This window comes from Chionomys nivalis, chromosome 19 (assembly GCF_950005125.1).
Source record: "Chionomys nivalis chromosome 19, mChiNiv1.1, whole genome shotgun sequence".
NCBI classification, from domain to species: domain Eukaryota; kingdom Metazoa; phylum Chordata; class Mammalia; order Rodentia; family Cricetidae; genus Chionomys; species Chionomys nivalis.
This window is the reverse complement of record NC_080104.1, coordinates 4,722,922-4,743,491: the sequence shown is the minus strand read 5'-3', so window position 1 is coordinate 4,743,491 and position 20,570 is coordinate 4,722,922. Positions and strand designations below refer to the sequence as shown.

General features: G+C 41.1%; 1 protein-coding gene across 1 annotated transcript in view; it reads left to right on the top strand.

Moving 5' to 3' along the window:
* The first annotated feature begins 4,639 nt into the window (after positions 1-4,639).
* Positions 4,640-20,570, top strand: part of Kcnh8 (potassium voltage-gated channel subfamily H member 8) — a 461,323-nt gene continuing 445,392 nt past the window's right edge. Inside the window, exon 1 of the mRNA XM_057751424.1 lies at positions 4,640-4,715. Coding sequence (XP_057607407.1) covers positions 4,640-4,715 — 76 coding nt within the window. The remainder of the gene's footprint in view (positions 4,716-20,570) is intronic.

The following is a 20,570-nucleotide window of genomic DNA, read 5'->3' as shown; positions in this document are numbered from 1 at the left end:
CATTAGCATTCAGTGTGAGTCTCCCCACATTTGGTTAATCTATAATTGCTTTAACGCACACACACACACACACATACATACACACACACACACACACACACATACAGAGAGAGAGAGAGAGAGATGACTCACTAGTGGCATTTCTGAAGCTAACCAAGTAGAGTAACAAAGTTAACTATCACAGTGGTGCTATGATTGCCTTCTTACATTCTTACAGATGTGATTGGCCAGAACCCAAGTGCATGCTTATTACCCTCTCCTCTGTTTCTTTTTCTTTCTTTCTTTCTTTCTTTCTTTCTTTCTTTCTTTCTTTCTTTCTTTCTTTCTTTCTTTCTTCTTCTTCTTCTTCTTCTTCTTCTTCTTCTTCTTCTTCTTCTTCTTCTTCATCATCATCATCATCTTCTCTCTCTCTCTCTCTCTCATCCTCTCCTTCTACCTTTCTCTCTTCTTCAGAGATATTTATCAAAGAGCCCTTCAAATAAGTGACACAGACAATTGCTTGGTAGAATCAGAAGAACAGGTGTTCCAGTTTTTTTTTGTTGTCGTTGTTATTTGTTTTTTAATTACAGCAATGGAGACATCTGTTTAAGCACATGCAATGAGGAGATCATCATGTGTTTCTCCTACTCTGGACACCAGACTGTACTAGTTAGTTAAGTATGAATGGATCTTTGTTTGCTACTGCAGCATCATCATCTTACCACCCTAACAATGCAGAAAGTACAAAGCAGAACACAGCAGAGACTACAAATGCCTCCTCATTTTCCTTTGAAGCACTCAGCTGAGTACAAATACGGGCTTTAGAAACTGGTTGCCCAGTGATGGAAGTCAGGTCTCCAACAGTGATCTCAAATCTAAGAACTTTCCATGTCCATTTTAGACATCTCTAGGTGACCTTTAATTGTCTTGTTTAGAGTGAGTGACCTAAAATTTATTTCAATATAGAATGACACATAGTTACCATGAATTTTTTTTTTTTTTTGGTTTTTCGAGACAGGGTTTCTCTGTGGTTTTGGAGCCTGTCCTGGAGCTAGCTCTTGTAGACCAGGCTGGCCTCGAACTCACAGAGATCCACTTGCCTCTGCCTCCCACGTGCTGGGATTAAAGGTGTGCACCACTACTGCCCGGTTATCATGAATTTTTCAAAATTTTAATTAGGCATGAGAGCTGGCCACTGTCCATGTCATGGATCTTGTTTGTAGCTCTTGTTTGTAGCTGCTTGAAGTCAGAAATTGGAAAATATAAGCTGGTTGACTCTAAATTCACTCTTTAAAGTGCACAGCCACTCAGTGCAAGAGTCAGTAGTATTTTATTTGAACAACTTTGTATAAGGAGTTTGTGCAGGTCAATCTTTATTTTCAACTTGACTGGTTTTGGCTTGCTCTGAGGGTATTTTCAGAGCCATCCCTTCTCAGTGGCATCATAACACAGGCTAGAGCCCCAGACAATATATTATTGGAAAGGAAACACTGTATGACTTTATTTGGAGACACATAGAACACACAACAGATCACAGAAACCACTTTACCCATGTCCACCTCAGTGAACCAACGAGAGGACCCATGCAGCTGTGTCACCAAGAAGCAGCCCATTTAGCCTTGACAGTGAGTAAAGTTGTATCCCTGCAGGCATCTTGGTGGGCAGAGGGTTTCTTGCAAGAAACTCAGCTTCCAAGATACTGCAAAATATGATCTGTGCTTGAATTCAGAGGCATTTGGGGCACTGTCTGTTAGTCAATTGATGAGTTTTGCTCATGTAAGTTTTACCTAGAGCCTTCCACAGTTTAACATATCTAGTGCTCTGGTTGCAGGAATTTTGTGTCTTATCTACATTTTGGAGTTCAAAATATGATCCATCTATAAATATGACCTCTCCATAACGGCTTTAGGTTGTCTATATTATGGGGCCATAATATAGCATTGTTTAGGCCACATAGAAATAATCCCTGCAGTGGAGAAGGATTTACAATAAAATGAGTTGGTGTTCTTTTGGTCCATCTTTTTTAAGAAAAAGATAAGGCTTAGGACATGTGACAAAGAAAACACCTGCCTCTAGGGATGCAATTCAGTCTTAGATCTGAAGGTGACAAAATACAATTCAGAAAATTAGGAGTGCTTAAACTCCCAATGTGGTCACATTCTAATGGTACAGTTTGGTCTCTGGTGCTACAATCTGTGAGCAGGAATAGCCGGGGGTCTTTGAGTGGAGCCTAGAAATCCTGGAACTTCAGGCCAAAGTGATCAAGTATATCGTCATAAGAAACATCCAGATAGAAAAAGGAAACGAGGCTGTATGGTCCACCTACCAAGTACAGGTTTGTGGGAGACGAGGATCCAAGGTGAATTTAGGACATGGGTGTTGTGCCTAGCATTAGATTTGGCTTGTTCTGGGCACCAGAAAAAAGATTAAAATATGAAATATAAAATGGTTGACTTCTTTTGACAAGGAACCCAAACTGCCTTTTGGGTTTCCGTTACTAAGCCCCTGTATGGCTTCTTTCTAGCAAATGAGGCCAGATAAAAGAGGAAGCAGCTTTGGTTTTTTTTTTTTTTTTTTTTTTTTTGTTTTTTTGTTTTTTTGTTTTTTTGTTTTGCTTTATTTTTGACACTAAAACACAGTTATAGCGTAAATATTGATGAATCTGAACAGTGGCTTAAACATCAGTTTCATGCTGAGCGTCACGCCACTTCCCACTCTCCCACTGGCAGAAGAAGCCTGGGTTTTCTTGGGCGCCAGGCACCACAGAAGCAGAAGCAAGGACTCCCATTTCTCTCGCCTGGCTCCGCCCAAGAGGGAGCCTGCAGAGCTTAGCTGCGTGGGTGGATGGGAGGGGGCACGTAGGGGTTTCCCTTCAAGGAACAACTAGCTCCAGACAAAATCCTTGGCCAAGCTGTAGGGGTGGGGCAGGGAGGGGGAACCGCTGCCCAGCAGCAGTAACCAGAAGAAAAAAAGGACACAGCCAGTGCCTCATGAGGTGGCCACCCACCAGGAATCCCGGGCCCTCCCGCCCCCGCTTGTGGCGGGCGGATCTGGAATCTCAACACAAAGGGAATCCTCGGTGGCAGGAAGTGCATCACGAAGAAGGAGGACTAGGGGCGGGAACAAGGAGCCGCCTCCTTTCTCTATCGCCTCCTCCCCCGTCACGGAACCAAAGGGCCACAGCGAGGAAACCCCTAGAATCCCTCTTCACCCCATAATCCCCGTGGATTCAAGCAAAGAGCCTCTGCCAGATGTTTTGGGCCCGCTCGCACCTGCTGCCACGCCCGCATCCTGAAGGCGGGGACCCAGCGGTCCCTGCAGCGCCACAGACACCTGTTCGCGTTTCCCTCCTTCCCTTCCTGGTGCAGCAGCACCTGCGCTTCTGTTTGTTCTTCTCCTCTGGGCTTTCCCTTTCCTTCTTGCTAGGATTTCAGTGGAGCCTGGGCTTGCACGTCCCTTTGCCTTCCCACAGGGATGCACCCCAGGTTTGGGTGGCTTTCCTTAGCATAATGTAGGTGGAGAAGGAGTCCCCTCGTGAGCCCGGGGGAAAACGGCCGAGGGACCGCTTTAGTTTCCTGAGACACCTGCAATTTCTGGCACCAAGCCAGTGGAGGGGGTGGGGTGTGCAGGGGAGCTAAAAGCCGCTGCGGGGGTGGGGGTGGGCGTCATGTTGAAGCTGTTTTTACACGGAAAACTCTCCTCTGTTACTTCCATGTATTTTGCAAATCAATAAAAATGGCAAACTTTTCTAGAAACACTCTATGAACGTTTCACGGAAGAGTGGTAAACCACTGCAGATTTAAGAGCCCCCCCCCCTTTTAGTTTGGGCGGGTTGAAGAGAGCAAGGAGAATTTTGTAAGGGGAGGGTGCCTGAATTCCCTTTTAGAGCTGAATAAGGAGAGGTCGCAAAACCACAAGCTTGGGTCGGTTTTCCAGTACTGTGCAGACTCTGGTGTCCAGGGGTAGTAGGCACCCAGCTGACTTGGAGCTGGGGGTGGCAGGTGCACCGGAAGGGGGACACCTCCCTCTGAAGCCCCAGGCTACCTAGGACACTACTGTGGGAACACCCCCTCCTAAGTTCTAGGCGGAGGCGTGTTACCTGCAGTGACCTATCTCCTCCCCTCCAGGACACCACACCCACGGGACTCCAGTCTCCAGGGAGAGGGACCAAGCAGGAACAAAGGGTCTTTGTTCCCGACTCCAGGGGGGCGGGAGTTGGGCTGGCTAGCCTTTCTCCCTTTCTCAGCGTCCCTGGGGTACTTGAGGTTCAGCGTTGCAGTTTCCCCAGGTAGGGCGCCTTCCTCCACAACCCTAGAGCTCAGGTCAGGGCGCGGTGCCCCGGGCCACCGTGTGCTTTTTCAGGGTCTACGGAGAGACCCTGGGGGTGTCTGGGAGTATCGCTGCAGGAGAAGGAAGGGACCAAGTCTGGAAGGAGGCAGATTCAGAGTGCTGATCATGGGCTGCTCTGGCCACTGCTCCGCGGCTGGGGAGTAGCTGCTGCCATCCTCCCCTTTTCCTTGCCCGGCCCCATCCTCTGCACGCCTGGCCCCCCTCCCCTGCCGTCATCACGCTCCCGGTGACTTCTCCCAGCTTGGTACTTTCCTTCAGAGCCATCCTTCTGGACAAACTTTGATGGGGAATTTTACACAGAGCTGGAAAAATGCCTGTTATGAAAGGATTGCTGGCTCCTCAGAACACCTTCCTGGACACCATCGCCACCCGTTTCGACGGAACACGTAAGTAGGGCTTGCCGGACTTGCGCCTTTCCTTAGGACGGCTTTTCTCTTGGACTTTTGCTCCCGCTTCTCTGATTCCTTCCGAACAATAATTTGCCTTCTTTCTTGCCAGAGTATCTTTCAGAGGAGGGAATGAAACAAGACAAAACAAGATCCCTCTCCCCACACAACACAAATCATAAAAGCACTTGATATTGTAGATGGTTCCCCTGGTTTCCTAGGTTTGGAACACAGGTCTGAAAAATGATCGACAAGGGGTTCGCGGTGGGACTTGTGTGGTGCCTTGAGGAGCTTGCTACAGGGGGAGATGTTGTGTACTTAATTTTTTTCTGGAGTTCCAAGGCTGCCCGGATTAGAGTTCGGAGGTTTTTCAGACTCCTATGACTTCCCATTTGAGTTTAAGAAATCCTGAGTAATTCTCCAGGTCAGGTGTGAGCTGTCCGGAGGCTCTCTGAGTGTTGGGAGTTTGTCAAAATCTCGCCTCTTAAATCTAAAATTTCCACGACACTCGAGGAAATTCTATTGAAGAAGGAGGAGTTGGATATTATAAAGACTGACTCAGCAACAGAGGAAGTTTCAGAGTTTTGTGAAGATAAATAGTATTGAATATCTGACTTCTTTGGTTGGAATGGAAACAGAAATGTTCATGCAGATAAGAGTGTGTTGTGTCTTTCTGGAAATAGGCTGTGATCTTTCAGGACCACGGTCAGGTCCTCCCTCCCTCAGATTTTTGTCCCTAACTAATGCTGTCTCTAGGTTCCAGCAGAATACTCTTATCTTCATTGTAGGCTGCATCTGTGAGCTCTTGTCCCCTTTCCTGCCTGCTACAGAACACTCACTCATACGGACTCATCCCCGAAGCCTGTGTGAAATTAACATCCACTTCCACTTCCATACAGTGGGACCCACGATTTAACCATTTGGAATACAAGTTTTACATAATAGAAAGGTGAAATACTTTTTTATTTTGTTTGGATTTTGTTTTTCAAATTCGTCTTAATCAAAGCTAATGTGACTATTTGCTCACTTTTTTGTAGTGTCCTTTTAAAATAACCTTTAGAGTTACCCATTCTTTCCCTTTTCATATTACTTGATGTTAGAAAGTATGTTTGAATTGGGCCCTGCTTCTAAGTATTTGTTTTTTAGTAGGTGACAATAAGTAAAATTATTTAAGGCCAAATTCAAGTTTTTGGCCACTGCCACCACTACCAAAAATCAGCACTGCTGTCTCTACCAGCTCTAACCAGGATCCCTGAAGAGCAGTTCTGAGCAGATGACAGTTGTTAAGTTGAATATTCCAAACCAAGATGCTCCAAACATTGGCCCCGAGTGCATGTTTTGAAGTTGAGGTGATTAGAAATGGTGATTTGCTTTTGTCATTGTCATTTAAAGTTGAATGGAGTGCAATACATACCAAATCATCCGAGCAGGACCCTGGGAATCAGTTGCTAATCAAAGAGGCTGTAGTGTGTGGATAGTGTCTCTTTCTGACTCTCATGATGAGCATGCTAGCACATGTGGGGAGATGTATCTGTGTGTGTATGAATTCTACACATTCTTGTTAAATAATAGAGCATTTTAAAGCAGACAAAAAATTAAACCCTCATATGTCAATCTTTGGCACAATTAAAAAAATATCTAAAGCTATTTGGTGACTTGCCTGATGTGTGCTCCCAGGGTCTTGAGGATTCTTGGAGGGAGCCAGTGTGCATGAAATCACAGTATTCTCAAGCAGTGAGTAACGGAGAGGTTGATTGGCAGTGGCAAGATTTTTTTTTTTTTACATTTAATGAGTACCTCTTTTCTTAAGAAACTCCATTACAAAAATGATTATTTTTCATTTATTTTTTTATTGCAGGATGACTTGACTAACCTAAAATTTAAGTCAATTCTCAGTCACAGAATTTACTAAATCTGGAATTGTGAGGCTATCACCTTTCCAGCTAACTGCTTAGTTCTCCTTATTATGGCATGTTTTCTTGGTGACACAATATTAAGAAATGGTGCTAATCCTGAAACTTTCTCATATGAGCATTCTCTTTTCTCTTGATGCATTCATAAAAGTAATTTATTTTCTTTTGAAAGACAAGAGTATATGCAAGTTTTAAAATATTATAAGTGCCACTGTAGCAATTAAAAACTGCTGAATTATTTGTATTGCTACTTTATTCCATGTACACTGAGTTCAATCTGTTCATCTCCACTTTATTTCTGGACTATGTTTTATAGCCATCGTCAGGTGGGCTTTAGTTTTATTTTAAACAATTTTAATAAAAATAAAGAGAAAAAACATCCTGGCAAAATTTCCCTTTTTAACCTAAACAATATACAGATTTTTATTATACTTACTGATTTACTATCAAAATTAAAAATGTTATAAGAATTCAGGGCATTATCTAAAAGTCTCCCCAGTGGGAGAAAAATTATTCCCATCCAGAAGTCTATAGCATGATCATACAAATTTATAGTATGACAGGGCAACAGAGAAGAAGGTAGTTTTTCATCACCCAATGATGATCTACTAAACTGAACAATCAAATCTTCTTTTCTTTAATTTTCAGATATTCAATTTATAAATATTTTTGAAAACAAATATTGCTTATATAAAATTAAAACACACATATTGAAACATCTTCTAGTTTATTTAACTGGAGTGTAATGAGTCAGAGAACAAAGATCCCTTCAGTTGTTGAGTCCATACAACCCATTTGTGAAGAAAAAAGTAATTGCAATGAACTTATTTGGTCATTACATGTACTAACACTTCTCACTTAAACCACATATGACTATCATCATACCCAGCATATAGCTCATGTTTGCATAGATGCTTTTATTAACTATGTTTAGTGCATTTTAACTTTTCTAAATCCATATTGGTGTTAAATATGCTAATATTATCATAAATACTAAAGGGAAAGTATAATGACTAAACATTTAGGATGTATTTAGAAAACAATCTAGCTTTTAAGTATGAATATTTGTCACTAAGTACCATTTGATGAAAACTTAGTTTTCTTTTTTGGAAGGTAAAAGATGTGTCCGTTTCAAACATTATGGTACAATAGCCTACATTTTTTCAAATCTTATCACAATTTGGACAGAATGTTTATTTCTCTTTGTGGTTTTTAAGACAAATTGTAACCTGATGTATCCAATCAACAATGTGGTTTCTAAAGTCTGCAAAACAGGTAGCACTCATTAACATTTGTATATATTTTATGAATTCTTACATAGCCTGTTCAAAAGATCTAAATAAATTTACTAAAGTTGTAATTCTTTCCTCAATTTTCAGTGTGGGTTTTGCTATTGTTATTATTTTATTTTCTTCATGTCAGAAGTGTAGAAAGAAACACAATACACCCAATCCTGAGCAAAGGGCACAGTAAGTTAGGGCAGAAGCCAGCACACTCCTTAAGTCTTTGCTGAGTTGTGGTTTGGAGAATGTCATTGAAGGATGATATAAAATGATGTACTTTATTCTGTATGAGTCTATTTGTAAAGCTTGTGTGAGGGTGACATCCCTGGAACTCTGCTTCTTGAAGGTCACAAAGATTTGTGCTCTTGCTTTGTTTTTTACCTGATGTTGATACAAACTCTTATATTCCTGGTATCTGTGCTTAAGAACCAAGTGTCCTATATTAATTAGTGTTCTATTTCTGTGTAATATTCATTACAATATAGAGGTTTATCATCTCCCCTTTTTAGTTGGCTGTCTAAGCATGGATCAGCTGAGTTTTCTTCTGGGAAGCCCACAAGGTCATAAACAAGTTGTCATCTAGACCTGTGGTCTCATCTGAGGCCTGAAGTCCCCTTCCAGTCTAAAGCAGTGGTTGATAGACTTGCACCTTTATAAATGAGGCACTGTTTTTCTTGTCAGCTGTCAGGCAGGCACTCTCCTCACAGGTAGAGCCTGCTCTGCTCTATAGCGCCACAGCCTCTCCCACACATGTCCTCACAAGAGAACAGTTACTTCTTTGAAATCAGCAAGAGGGTCTCTTTAAAAAGGTCTCTTAAATCAGGACCATTCAAGATAATCTCCTTTCTGATGAATCAAGACCAGCTTACTTACTGATCATCCTAATTACATCCTTAGCCCCGCCTTATCTGCATATTAATTTGTTCCCTTCACTTTCCAGGGAGGAACTTTCATGGGGTGTTTATGTATAGGTCAGCCTCTCAGGGTCCATGTGGGAACTCTTCCCACCACAGCTGGTGTCTCTTCACCATCGTACTAGCCTACTGAGCCTCACACCTGCTAACTCACAAAGCAGGTTTCTGTGCACATTCTGCTAATTCAGTATGCAGGATGCCATGCTGACTTTACATCTGATACCTTTAGAAACATAAGGTCTAACTTATGGGGGAGTTTTCTCTCACATCTGGCGACAGCGTATATATGAAGCCGCCTAGGACATGCTGGTGTAAATTGTTCTTCTCCTCTCATGGAGCTGCAGTGTGGGAGATGGGGAAGCATTTCTGAAAACCAATCTCAAGTCTCCTGGGTAAAGGGAGGATGCCCTGAACCCCTGTAGAGCTGGAGATAACTGTACTTGAGCCTCTGCTGAACGTGGAAGCAAGAATGAGGCATGTGTAAGGAGAGACACCCATGGCCAGTCTGCACACCATGTTAGTGAAAATTCTAACTGAGCTAGGTTCTGTGCTAACTCTGTGGAAGGCTCTTTCTTTTCTCTTCCTCTCACCTCTCTGTTTCATATTCAAGAGGCTCCATGGGGTGCACTCTTGCTTTGAGGGCGGTTGTGTTAAACTGAATTATGTTTTTAAATGTAAACTTTGTTTACTTTGTCAGAGAGGTGAAGGCAGAAAGGGGACAAGAAGTGAGATAGGGGGAGGAGAGGAGGGGCAAGACACTGCATTCACGCTCTTTACTTTGTCCATGGTTTCTTTACATATAAAAGAAGTTTTAGATAGTTCCATAACATTTGCTGCAATGAACAAAGTATCTGAATTACAAGAACTAGACGTAGTCTTTACCAAATACGGATTTCTTTTGATATAGTTTTTAAAGAATGATATCAGAAATTTTATTTTTACAACATTATAACAACAAAAATTATATATATATATAGTCAAGAGTAGCATTATGCTCACACTTCTTTTAGGTTTTGTATTTGGCTTCACTTTCAGGCCAACAGCTACAAGCAGAGACACCTTGTCAAAGAGCTTAGCAGAGAACAAAAGGCCTGTCTGTGAGTGTGGAGGAGGTCAGAGGTTGCCTGTTTCTGAGATATCCTAGACTTGACATACTTCTGAGAAGAGCATATTCTTCATGGACAAAGGAGTACCTCATCCCTTGCCTCACCTTTCTTTTCTTTTCTTTTCTTTTTTTTGGTTTTTCGAGACAGGGTTTCTCTGTGGTTTTGGAGCCTGTCCTGGAACTAGCTCTTGTAGACCAGGCTGGTCTCGAACTCACAGAGATCCGCCTGCCTCTGCCTCCCAAGTGCTGGGATTAAAGGTGTGCGCCACCACCGCCCGGCTTGCCTCACCTTTCTAATGATGCTTAATGGACATTATCTATAAGCAAAACACTGGGATAAATCAAGCTTGTCTTTTCTTAAAGGGGACAAAAAGACATATACACAAACTGTTATAATTTAGGTCAGAACAGGCTAAGAGACCCAAATAGAAATGCTTATGCATCCAAACAGTTCTCTTGATTTTTCCAATTTCTGAAACATATGCCACTGACGTTTATATAGGTTTTCAAGGAAAATACAAACAACCATCAAGAATAAGAGGGAGCAACATAGAGGCTGGTAGATGATGGAAACCAGGTAAATCAATTATGGAACATCTTTATTTCCAGTGTTCCCTGTCAGAACCTAAGAATACTTCTCTGCCTGGCTATGGGCCCACAGACTCTTATGTTCATTTTCTGAAGGAAATGCCTGAGTTCTCCCCCCAGGGAATTAACTTACTGTTAGGAGAAAGAAATGTTGATTTCTGGTTGCAGACCTGACTATTCTCCAGTGTAGTTCACTGCTGTGTTCTACTATAGAATTTTGCCTATGGTGAAGGAGAAAGGTCCTGGTAACTCTGATGGCAGGTGAGCTGGCATTAAGTCCTTGGATCCTGCTGGACAAAGTCTACAGTTAAAAGGCACAGCGTCACAACTTCCTCACATGGTGCCATTGTCCCTCAGTGTGCATTTGCTGACAACTTCCATTTTAGTCTAGTAGAGCCTAGAAACAAAATAGGTAAGGCCAGTTTTGCCTATGACATTGTTCAAATTTAGCAACTGAAAGAGCTGCAGAGCTTTCTCAGTAATTTAAACACTCAAATATAGTTCTGAGCTTGTAAATTCTGTGGTAGAGAGCGCTTGCGTTCTTCTGCGGCTGCTAATGCAGCTATCTGTATCCTTTAAGCCCTTCAAAATTCACTTGTCCTCAGACAAACTAATAATCTTTTCTAGCTCACCAAACATATTTGTCTTGTTTTGTATTCTGGCCTTATTCTTAGCAATACCATCCTCCCAACTCTGGATTAGAGAGTTAAGTTAGCCTTCACTGCCCACATATGTAATTGGTTTACAGTTCTTTCATATTTTGCTACTGAAATGCCACAATTTGGCCCCTCATGTCCTGTCACTCCTCATTGCTCATGTATTGATTTGGGTCCTCCTTTCTCATCTTCACAACCATGAACTCACTCTAACTAGACTCCATAGCCAGCCGTGTCTTCTCGCACTCCTGTCCTGTCAGTTTTCGTTCTACCCAAAATGACTTCTATTAGGTGTAAGATGATCATTTATTTGGCAGCACTTGCTTATGGCTGTCCATCAGCTTACTACTACCTCTTGTGTGACACCCAACGATCTCAGTATTTCTAGAGTTGGAGATGATGCTGTAGCACCATTCAAATCACACCTCCCCAGGTTCCCAACAGGCTTACCCCAGAGCACTCTGCTCACTCATACCTTGGCTTGTAACAAGAAATGCTCTGTGAACATCAAGCCACATCCTAAAAGTTGCCTCTGAGAGGCTCCCAGAGCACTCAAGGGCCTTCTTCTCCTTTAAAATCACCTGCTCACCTCTCTACTTGGCTCTTCTAGGCTTTCATAGTTTTCATATCCACCTATGAACTCTGAGAAGCCCAAACCTATCCCATTTCTTGGATTTGCAATACAGTTCTACACCTCCCAATTTAAATGAAAGAATTTGAAGTTCCTTGAAAGCCAGAATCAGAATTTAGACATTTTTATTTGTCTTCAATAGTTAACTAACCTTCTTATACCTAGCATTCTATGATTAAATTAGTTATGAAATGATCCTGTAGGGTAGGTCCAAAATAAACTTGCTTACTGTGTGTCTACGTGGATGTTAAGCAGGCTCCTGTCTACCCTGACCACAACCCAAGGCCTAGAAATCAACTCCTTTTTCAGTTAACGCTGACAAAATGCAAGCTTAGAATTTTACCACATTTCACAAGCCTGTGACCTGTCTGTAGTGTTACCCTAGTACAATATCTGGGAGCTCCATGTGTCATTTTTAGTTTCTACCTTTTCCAAGAAAAGATTGATTCTTCAATTTTAGCCATTTCTCAGTCATCTCCCATTTCCCTTCCTTCTACGGGTTATGCTTTAGGTACTTGTCACTGAAAAACTGCTTTAAATTGTATTAAGACTAACTCACATTTGGACGTAAAAACGCATTCATTATTGACAGCAGCTTTGTTCATCAAAGAAAATCAAATGTCCATTAAAAGAAATCCATTTTCTTTGAGATTGGATGCTTAGAATTTGCTGATGACTTTAGTATATCCTTGTGATTTTTTTATTATGAAGTCAATCTTCCAATGAAGATATTCTGATAACTTTATAGTGACATCATTAGTATTTGTACCTTGTAAGAGTCTTATAAAGGGAAATTTCTTACCTATTTTCAGTTTTCTTTTATGAGTGGAAAATCGACTCTCCTGTGTCCAGTGGACATTCTTAGCAAAAGCCATCACACCTTTCTCTACAGTGAGTTTAAGGATGAAATGAGCAGGCTTGGTTCTTTTGCTGTCAAATGTGTGTAATCCAAAGCACTGTTGGTTTTGTTCCTTCAGAGTTTCTTTTGTTCTAGTAGGTCTTCTAGATAGACATCTTTATTGTCCTTGCCAGTCCAAATCAGCTTCCTGTTTCAGCTATTGAAATAAAGGCACTGGAGACCAGAACATTTTCAGTCTTGCCCATTTATTTGATTTGCTAGAGAGAAGGGTCTATGTAGGAGTCTCAACTGTTGTGAACATGCTGAGGACCCAGCTTCACCAGTGGACTCTTCTCAAATTTGTAACTAGAGTTATTCTTTCCTTGGAGAGGAGATAATGTTAGTTGTACTTTAAATTTTAGCACATAGGTAAATATTTCTGTTGTGAGTCTGTGACTGGTGGAAGGGAGTTAAGGTCCTTAAGAAAGAGCTTCTATGTTGTAACTTAGACTCACTTGGGTAAGATACAGCTCCTTGGGTTAAGAACCACCTCCATTCTCTGGAAACAATGCTCCCAAAACTACTTTTGATAAGCCCATGCTTCTCAATTTTAGGGAATTGATTAGATAGACCTGGTGCTCACGTTTGTGTGTGTAGTGCTAACATCTCCATCAAGAAGTTGTCCTCTTCCATATAAGATGGCATATTTGAAGCTACTATTTAGCATTTACATAACATTTCTCTTAAATATTGTTTCTTTGTGTTACCGGATCTTTCTTCCTTCTTTTCCTCCCTCCTTCCATCTGTCTGTCCGTCCCTTCCTATCCTCCCCCTCCCCCTTTTTTTTAAAGGATTTCTGTCTGTAGCTGTGTCTGTCCTAGAACTCACTCTGTAGAGAAGTCCAGTCTTGAACTCACAGTGATCTGCCTGTCTCTGCATTCTCAGTGCTGGGATTAAGGGTGTGTGCCACTACTATCTGGCTGTAATTGAATTCTTTACATTGTAAAATACCAACCATTTTCTTAGTACCATGGAATTCACACCCCTCCTATGTGAATTTGTCTTTTGACTTTTATATGGATGTGTGTATGCATGTATGCACACATGCATTCACACACACACACAAATTCTTAAAAAAAGAATTGAAATTTGAATCCAGTGCTACACTTTGGGTTTTTATCCACATTTGTTTATTTTACGATAACATTCCACACCAGCCTGGGTTGTGAAATGATCAACCAACCTTCAAGTCATCAAGGCAAGTTGGCACAGACCCAGTTTCCTAAGCGTGGGTGTCTGCTGAAGGAACACTAGCAGTGGGGCCACCTTGTTAGTGCGAGTGGCCAGAGGCGTATCTGACTCCTGCATCTTTCAGCTCATGTGTATAATAATCCTGAATATTCTCTGCTGTGTCTGTTTTGTTTGTTCTCCATAGCAATATGAGCTGGGCATGGCTGATTCACTCTGTTGAAGTGGTTCTCAATCTTCCTAATGCTGAGACCCTTTAATATAGTTCCTCATATTATTATGACCCCCCCCAGCAATAACATTACTTTTGTTGCTAATTCATAACTTAATTTTGCTATTTATATGAATTATAATGAAAATATCTAATATTCAGGATATCTGATACACAATCCCTGTTTGGGGCATGACCCACAGGTTGTATATTCTTATATTTATTGCCATTCTACAGATGAAGATCTCAGATTAATTGGTTTATAGTTACTGAACAGGTACATGTCAGGCAGAATTGCAGTAACTTGTCCTCCTTGCTAGGCCTGAAGTTTTCTGTTAGTTTGCTTTTATTACTATTATTATTATTTTGTTTTCAGTCTGATTTGATTCTATTTTTGGTCTTGAGCTATCCATCCTCTGGTTCTTGACCCTTGTGTCATGGATCTCAAATTGGACCAGTCATTGGTTGGTTACTCCCCCAATCTGTGCCACCTTTACCACATAGCACATCTTGTAGGCATGTTATATGTTAGTTCGAAAGGTGTGTGGCTGGATTGGTGTTCCAAATCCTCCACTGAAAATCTTGTTTACAGGAAATGGCTGGAGCAGGATCTATATCCTCCCTTATTAGGAATCATAGGTAGGGTCTCCCTCGTAGATTCCTGGGAGTATCCATGGCATGAGACATCTAGCTCATCTCCTATATCCCCATCAATCCCATTTGTCCTCTCCCAGTACTCTCTTCATCTATTATTCCCCCACCCCACCCACCTGATCCCTTCTGTTCCTATCCACACCCACCACAATCTCTCTTTATGTCCCCTGCCCTGGGAGATTGATCCCTCCTTGTTACTTAGCCTCTCTCTGTCTGTGGATTGTAGCATTATAACCCTTCACTTCACAGCTAATGCTCACTTATAAGTGAGTACATACCATGTTTTCCTTTCTGGGTCTGTATTACCTAACTCAGTCAGGATGGTTTTTTTTCTAGCTCCATCCACTTACTTGCAAATTTCATGAAGTTATTTTTTTTAGCAGCTGAGTAGTACTATGTTGTATAAATGGACCACATTTTCTTTATCCATCTTCTGTTGAGGGACATCTAGGTTGTTTCCAGTTTCTGACTAATGAAAAAGCTCCTGTGAACATAGTTGAGCAGATGTACTTGTGGTAGAATGGAGCCTCCTTTGGGTATATGTCTAGAAGTGGTATAGCTGGGCTTCAGGTAGATTTATTTAAATTTTCTGAGAAATCACTATATTGATTTCCATAGTGTCTATACAAGTTGGCATTCCCACTGGCATTGGAGAAGTGCTACCTTCGCTCCACATCCTTGGCAGTATGAATTGTCATTTGTGTTATTGTTATTAGCCAGTCTGAAAGATGTAAAATGGAATCTCAATTTAGTTTTAATTTGCATTTCCCTGATGGCTAAGGATGTTGAACACTTCTTTAAGTGCTTCTCAACCATTTAAAATTTCTCCGTTGATAATTCTGTTTAGGTCTATACCCATTTTTAATTGTTTTTGGGTGTCTAGTTTTTTAAGTTCTTTATTTATTTGGTAAATTAGCCTTCTGTCAGATGTTGGAGTTGGTGAAAATCTTTTCCCATTCAGTAGACTGCCACTTTGTACTATTGACAGTGTTCTTTGCCTTTCAGAATCTTCTCAGTTTCATGTGATTTTAATTTGTTAGTTTTATTATTTCTCTGTTTAGTTTTTGTCTGGGTGACCTGTCCATTGGTGAAATTGGTTTATTTATTTATTTATTAAAGATTTCTGCCTCCTCCCCGCCACCGCCTCCCATTTCCCTCCCCCTCCCCCAATCAAGTCCCCCACCCTCGTCAGCCCGAAGAGCAATCAGGGTTCCCTGCCCTGTGGGAAGTCCAATGACCCACCACCTCCATCCAGGTCTATTAAGGTGAGCATCCAAACTGCCTAAGCTCCCACAAAGCCAGTACGTGCAGTAGGATCAAAAACCCATTGCCATTGTTCTTGAGTTCTCAGTGGTCCTCATTGTCCGCTATGTTCAGTGAGGCTGGTTTTATCCCATGCTTTTTCAGACCCAGGCCAGCTGGCCTTGGTGAGTTCCCAATAGAATATCCCCATTGTCTCAGTGTGTGGGTGCACCCCTTGCGGTCCTGAGTTCCTTGCTCGTGCTCTCTCTCCTTCTGCTCCTGATTTGGACCTTGAGATTCTATCACCATGCACAAAACTCAAGTCCAAATGGATTAAAGACCTCAATATCAGTCCGAACACACTGAACCTGATAGAAGAGAAAGTGGGAAGTACTCTACAACACATGGGCACAGGAGACCACTTCCTATGTATAACCCCAGCAGCACTGACATTAAGGGCCTCATTGAATAAATGGGACCTCCTGAGACTGAGAAGCTTCTGTAAAGCAAAGGACACTGTCACTAAGACAAAAAGGCAACCCACTGACTGGGAGAAGATCTTCACCAACCCCGCAACAGACAAAGGTCTGATCTCCAAAATATATAAGGAACTCAAGAAACTAGACCGTAAAAGGCTAACCCAATTATAAAATGGGGCACTGAACTGAACAGAGAATTCTCAACAGAAGTTCAAAGGACCAAAAGACACTTAAGGTCATGCTCAACCTCCTTAGCGGTCAGGGAAATGCAAATCAAGACAACTTTACGATACCATCTTAGACCTGTCAGAATGGCTAAAATAAAAAACACCAATGATAGCCTTTGCTGGAGAGGTTGTGGAGAAAGGGGTACACTCATCCATTGCTGGTGGGAATGCAAACTTGTGCAACCACTTTGGAAAGCAGTGTGGCGCTTTCTCAGGATATTCGGGATCAACCTACCCCTGGACCCAGCAATACCACTCTTGGGAATATACCCAAGAGATGCCCTATCATACAACAAAAGTATATGCTCAACTATGTTCATAGCAGCATTGTTTGTAATAGCCAGAACCTGGAAACAACCTAGATGCCCTTCAATGGAAGAATGGATGAAGAAAGTATGGAATATATACGTATTAGAGTACTACTCAGCAGTAAAAAACAATGACTTCTTGAATTTTGCATGCAAATGGATGGAAATAGAAAACACTATCCTGAGTGAGGTAAGCCAGACCCAAAAAGAGGAACATGGGATGAAATTGGGTTTTTAAAGTCTCACAGAGTTACTTACTGTATGGGATTTGATATGCGATTTACGCTTTAATAATGTATCGCTTACAAATGTGAGTGCCCCTACATTTGCGGTATAGATGCTCAGAATCGAGACATCATCTCGTTGGATTTTTCTGTTGATGAGTATGAAGTGTCCTTCTTCATACCTTTTGGTTAACTTTGGTTGGATGTCTATTTTGTTAGATATTAGAATGGCTATAACAATTTGTTTCTTGTGTCCATTTGCTTCGAAAATCTTTTCTAACTCTTTACTCTGATTTGATGCCTGTCTTTGATGTTAAGGAAAGTTTCCTGAATGCAGTCGAAGGATGGATCTTGTTTTCAAATGCATTCTGTTAGCCTTTTCTTTCTTTTTTAATTTTTTGTTCATTTTTATATATTAAATTCATTAAATAATTCTACAGTTGGGACAGGTAACATGAGCAGAAAAGAAAAGTTCTTTCTTCAAAATTCAAGTATAGTCTGAATTATACTCCCTACTATTCTCTTTTTTTCCAATGCTTTTTTTTATTGGTGGAAATGAATGCATTGATATTGAAAGATATTAATGACTAATGATTGTTGATTCTTGTTATTTTGTTGTAGGTGTTGGTAGTGGTGGTAGTGTATACATGAGTTTCCCTTCTTAGGGTTTTTCTGGTGTGAGATTATTTATTTCCTGGGTTTTCATGGGTATAGTGTTTGTAGTTCCTGTTTGCTGACCTAGGATTCCCAGCTCTAGAATTCCCTTGTTTTGTGTTTACCTTATTGCTTCTGTTTCTGTTTTCAGGCTGTGAGCAGTTTTATTCATTTCTTTCACCTGTTTATTTGCTTTTTTCTTATCTTTCTTTAAGGGATTTATTCATTTGTTCCCATTATTTTTATTTGGATTTTCCTGGATGTTTTTTAAAAATGATTTATTAATTTGCTCCAATTGTTTGTGTTTTCCCAGGTTACCTTAAAATATTATTCATTTTCTATCTAAGGACTTCTATAATCTCCATAAAGTTGGTTTTAAGGTTGTTTTCTTGTACTTCATCTGTGTCGGACTGTTCCAGGATTGCTGTAATAGGATACCTGGGCTCTTTTGGTACTCTGACTCTTGTTGATTGTGTTCTTACACTGGCATCTAGTCATCTGGATTTGGGATGAATATAGGTCTAGAAGCCAATTTCTGAGTTTGTGTTTGGTGAATGGGTTTTTTCTTTGTTTTCTCTTTCCTCTTTGACTTTCTGGTCTTTGAGGTCTTTATTTTTGGTGGACAGCATGACTTCTGGTTCAGCAGGCCATCTCCATCAGATTTGGGGGCTGGACTTCTGGTAGTAGCCTGGCCTTTGGTCTAGCAGGGGATCTTTGTTGTTGTGACTGTTGTCACCTACACCTGAGCAGGGGTGAAGGCACAGCAGCAGGGGCAGGTGGGTGGTAAGTGTAGGTTGGAGTGGGTGGCAAGGTATCAGAGGCTTGGATCTTTGGGGCTCTGAACTGAGATAGTGGGATGGTTCTAATGGCAGGTGGCTTACTTGTTCTGGCTAGCATATCCTGCTCCTGAGCAGTGGATGTTGCTGGTGTAGAGGTGTGTGCATGGAAGTGGGGAAGGGTAGCTTGTAGATAAGTGGGGGTGGTGTTAGCGCCTGGGGTCTTTGGGCTTAGAACTGAGGGAGTTGGAGGGTTCTGAGTGCCAGTAGGACTCTTACCTGTTCTGATTGGCCTAGGCCTGTGTTTTTAAAAATCATATCATAGTGCAGCCAGAAAGGGTTAGATTTGGAAATGTAAAAGTTTCACTTAAACAACTTCATGGGCAGTGGAGCACATTGTTTTTTGCCAATGTTACATATTACAACTTATAAAACCTAGGGTACTGAGCAAGACCATGACTCAAAACAACAAAGATTATAATGAAATACAATAAACTGAGGAGTACAATTCTACTCTCCTGTCATTATGAGGCATTCCTGCACTGTTACTTTCATGGCTCATAGTAATCAGTAAGCTCCCACTGATGAAACACTTAAGGCATGAAAGGTACAAGTACCCAGGTTCTAACATCTACTTTTATATGCTTGTAAGATCACGTGCATTTATCAGAAATGATAGAGCTGCCATATCTTCCTCATCCTATTTCCCTAGGTGGTAGAAAACTATTGAGATAATTTATTTGCATATTCTAGAAAACTATAAAGCTATAACCAGAAATCTATTGAAATAAGTTATTTGCATATTCATTTTAATAAATTCTATACACATATATTTGTGTAGGTGTATTTAGTTTTATACCATTTTATTCTGTATGTATATTCTTAGAATGGCTACCACAGTCAAGCTATGGAACCGTTTCCCCACATAGAGCTCTTGTCCTATTCTTCCATAGCTGCAGTCAACTCCTTCTTAAATCCATGACAATTACTAGTCTGTATTCCCTGTGTAACTTTGTGATGGCACAGTCATATGTGATAAATGCTTTTAAGGTAGCTACTTTAATCCACTATCAATCTTCAGATTCCTACAAGTAGATATGTAGTTCATTCCCCTTTATTGTGGGGTAGAAGTCTTCTCATTCTTCTGAACTCCCTTTTGCACTTATTATCTGTATGCAATGGGTTGCAAGGGATTGTAGCTATAGAGGGTTAAGAGGGCTTGGTTTCCAATATGCAAACAGCCTAAGGAGCCAACAGACTGAGCATATGTGTGTAACTTACCTGGTAGGATGATGACGTGTGTGCTTGAGCACTGTCCCAGCCTCATGGCAGTGGTTCTCCAACAGGACAGGTGGAAAGTCCCAGCTTTCTGCCACTGTTCAAAGAAGAAGCTCATTAACAAGTTCTTCTGGAAAATTCCTGGACCTCCTCAATTCTTATTTCCCAAATGAAAACAAAACAATTAAGTACAATTATGAAATCAAAGGGTTTCTAATATCTCACAGCTGCTTTTAAAGCATCCATCAACACCCGAGGGACCTAGCACACACCTTTGCCTCTTTGTACCTCTCTATCCCTCTTCTTTACACAGCGTTTTGCTCAACTTTCCTTTGATGAATTAGTTTGTTATTGAAAAGTAATGTACAAACATCAGACCTATTTCCTCAACATTATATAACTGAAGGAAAACCTCTCAGCCAAAGTTTTCCAAACTCGTTTTTATGAAATGGTTCTTTCCTTGTATTTAGGTGAACTCTAGGTCCAGTTCCATAGCATATCTGGTTAATGACTGGTAATAGAAAATCTTTTAAATTCTATAGTTTTAAAAAGGAAACTGAGTTAGTTAATAGAGACTCAGTGCCCAATAGTGTAGTGCTTTCTGTTTGTTTCTGCTTTTCAAGTGG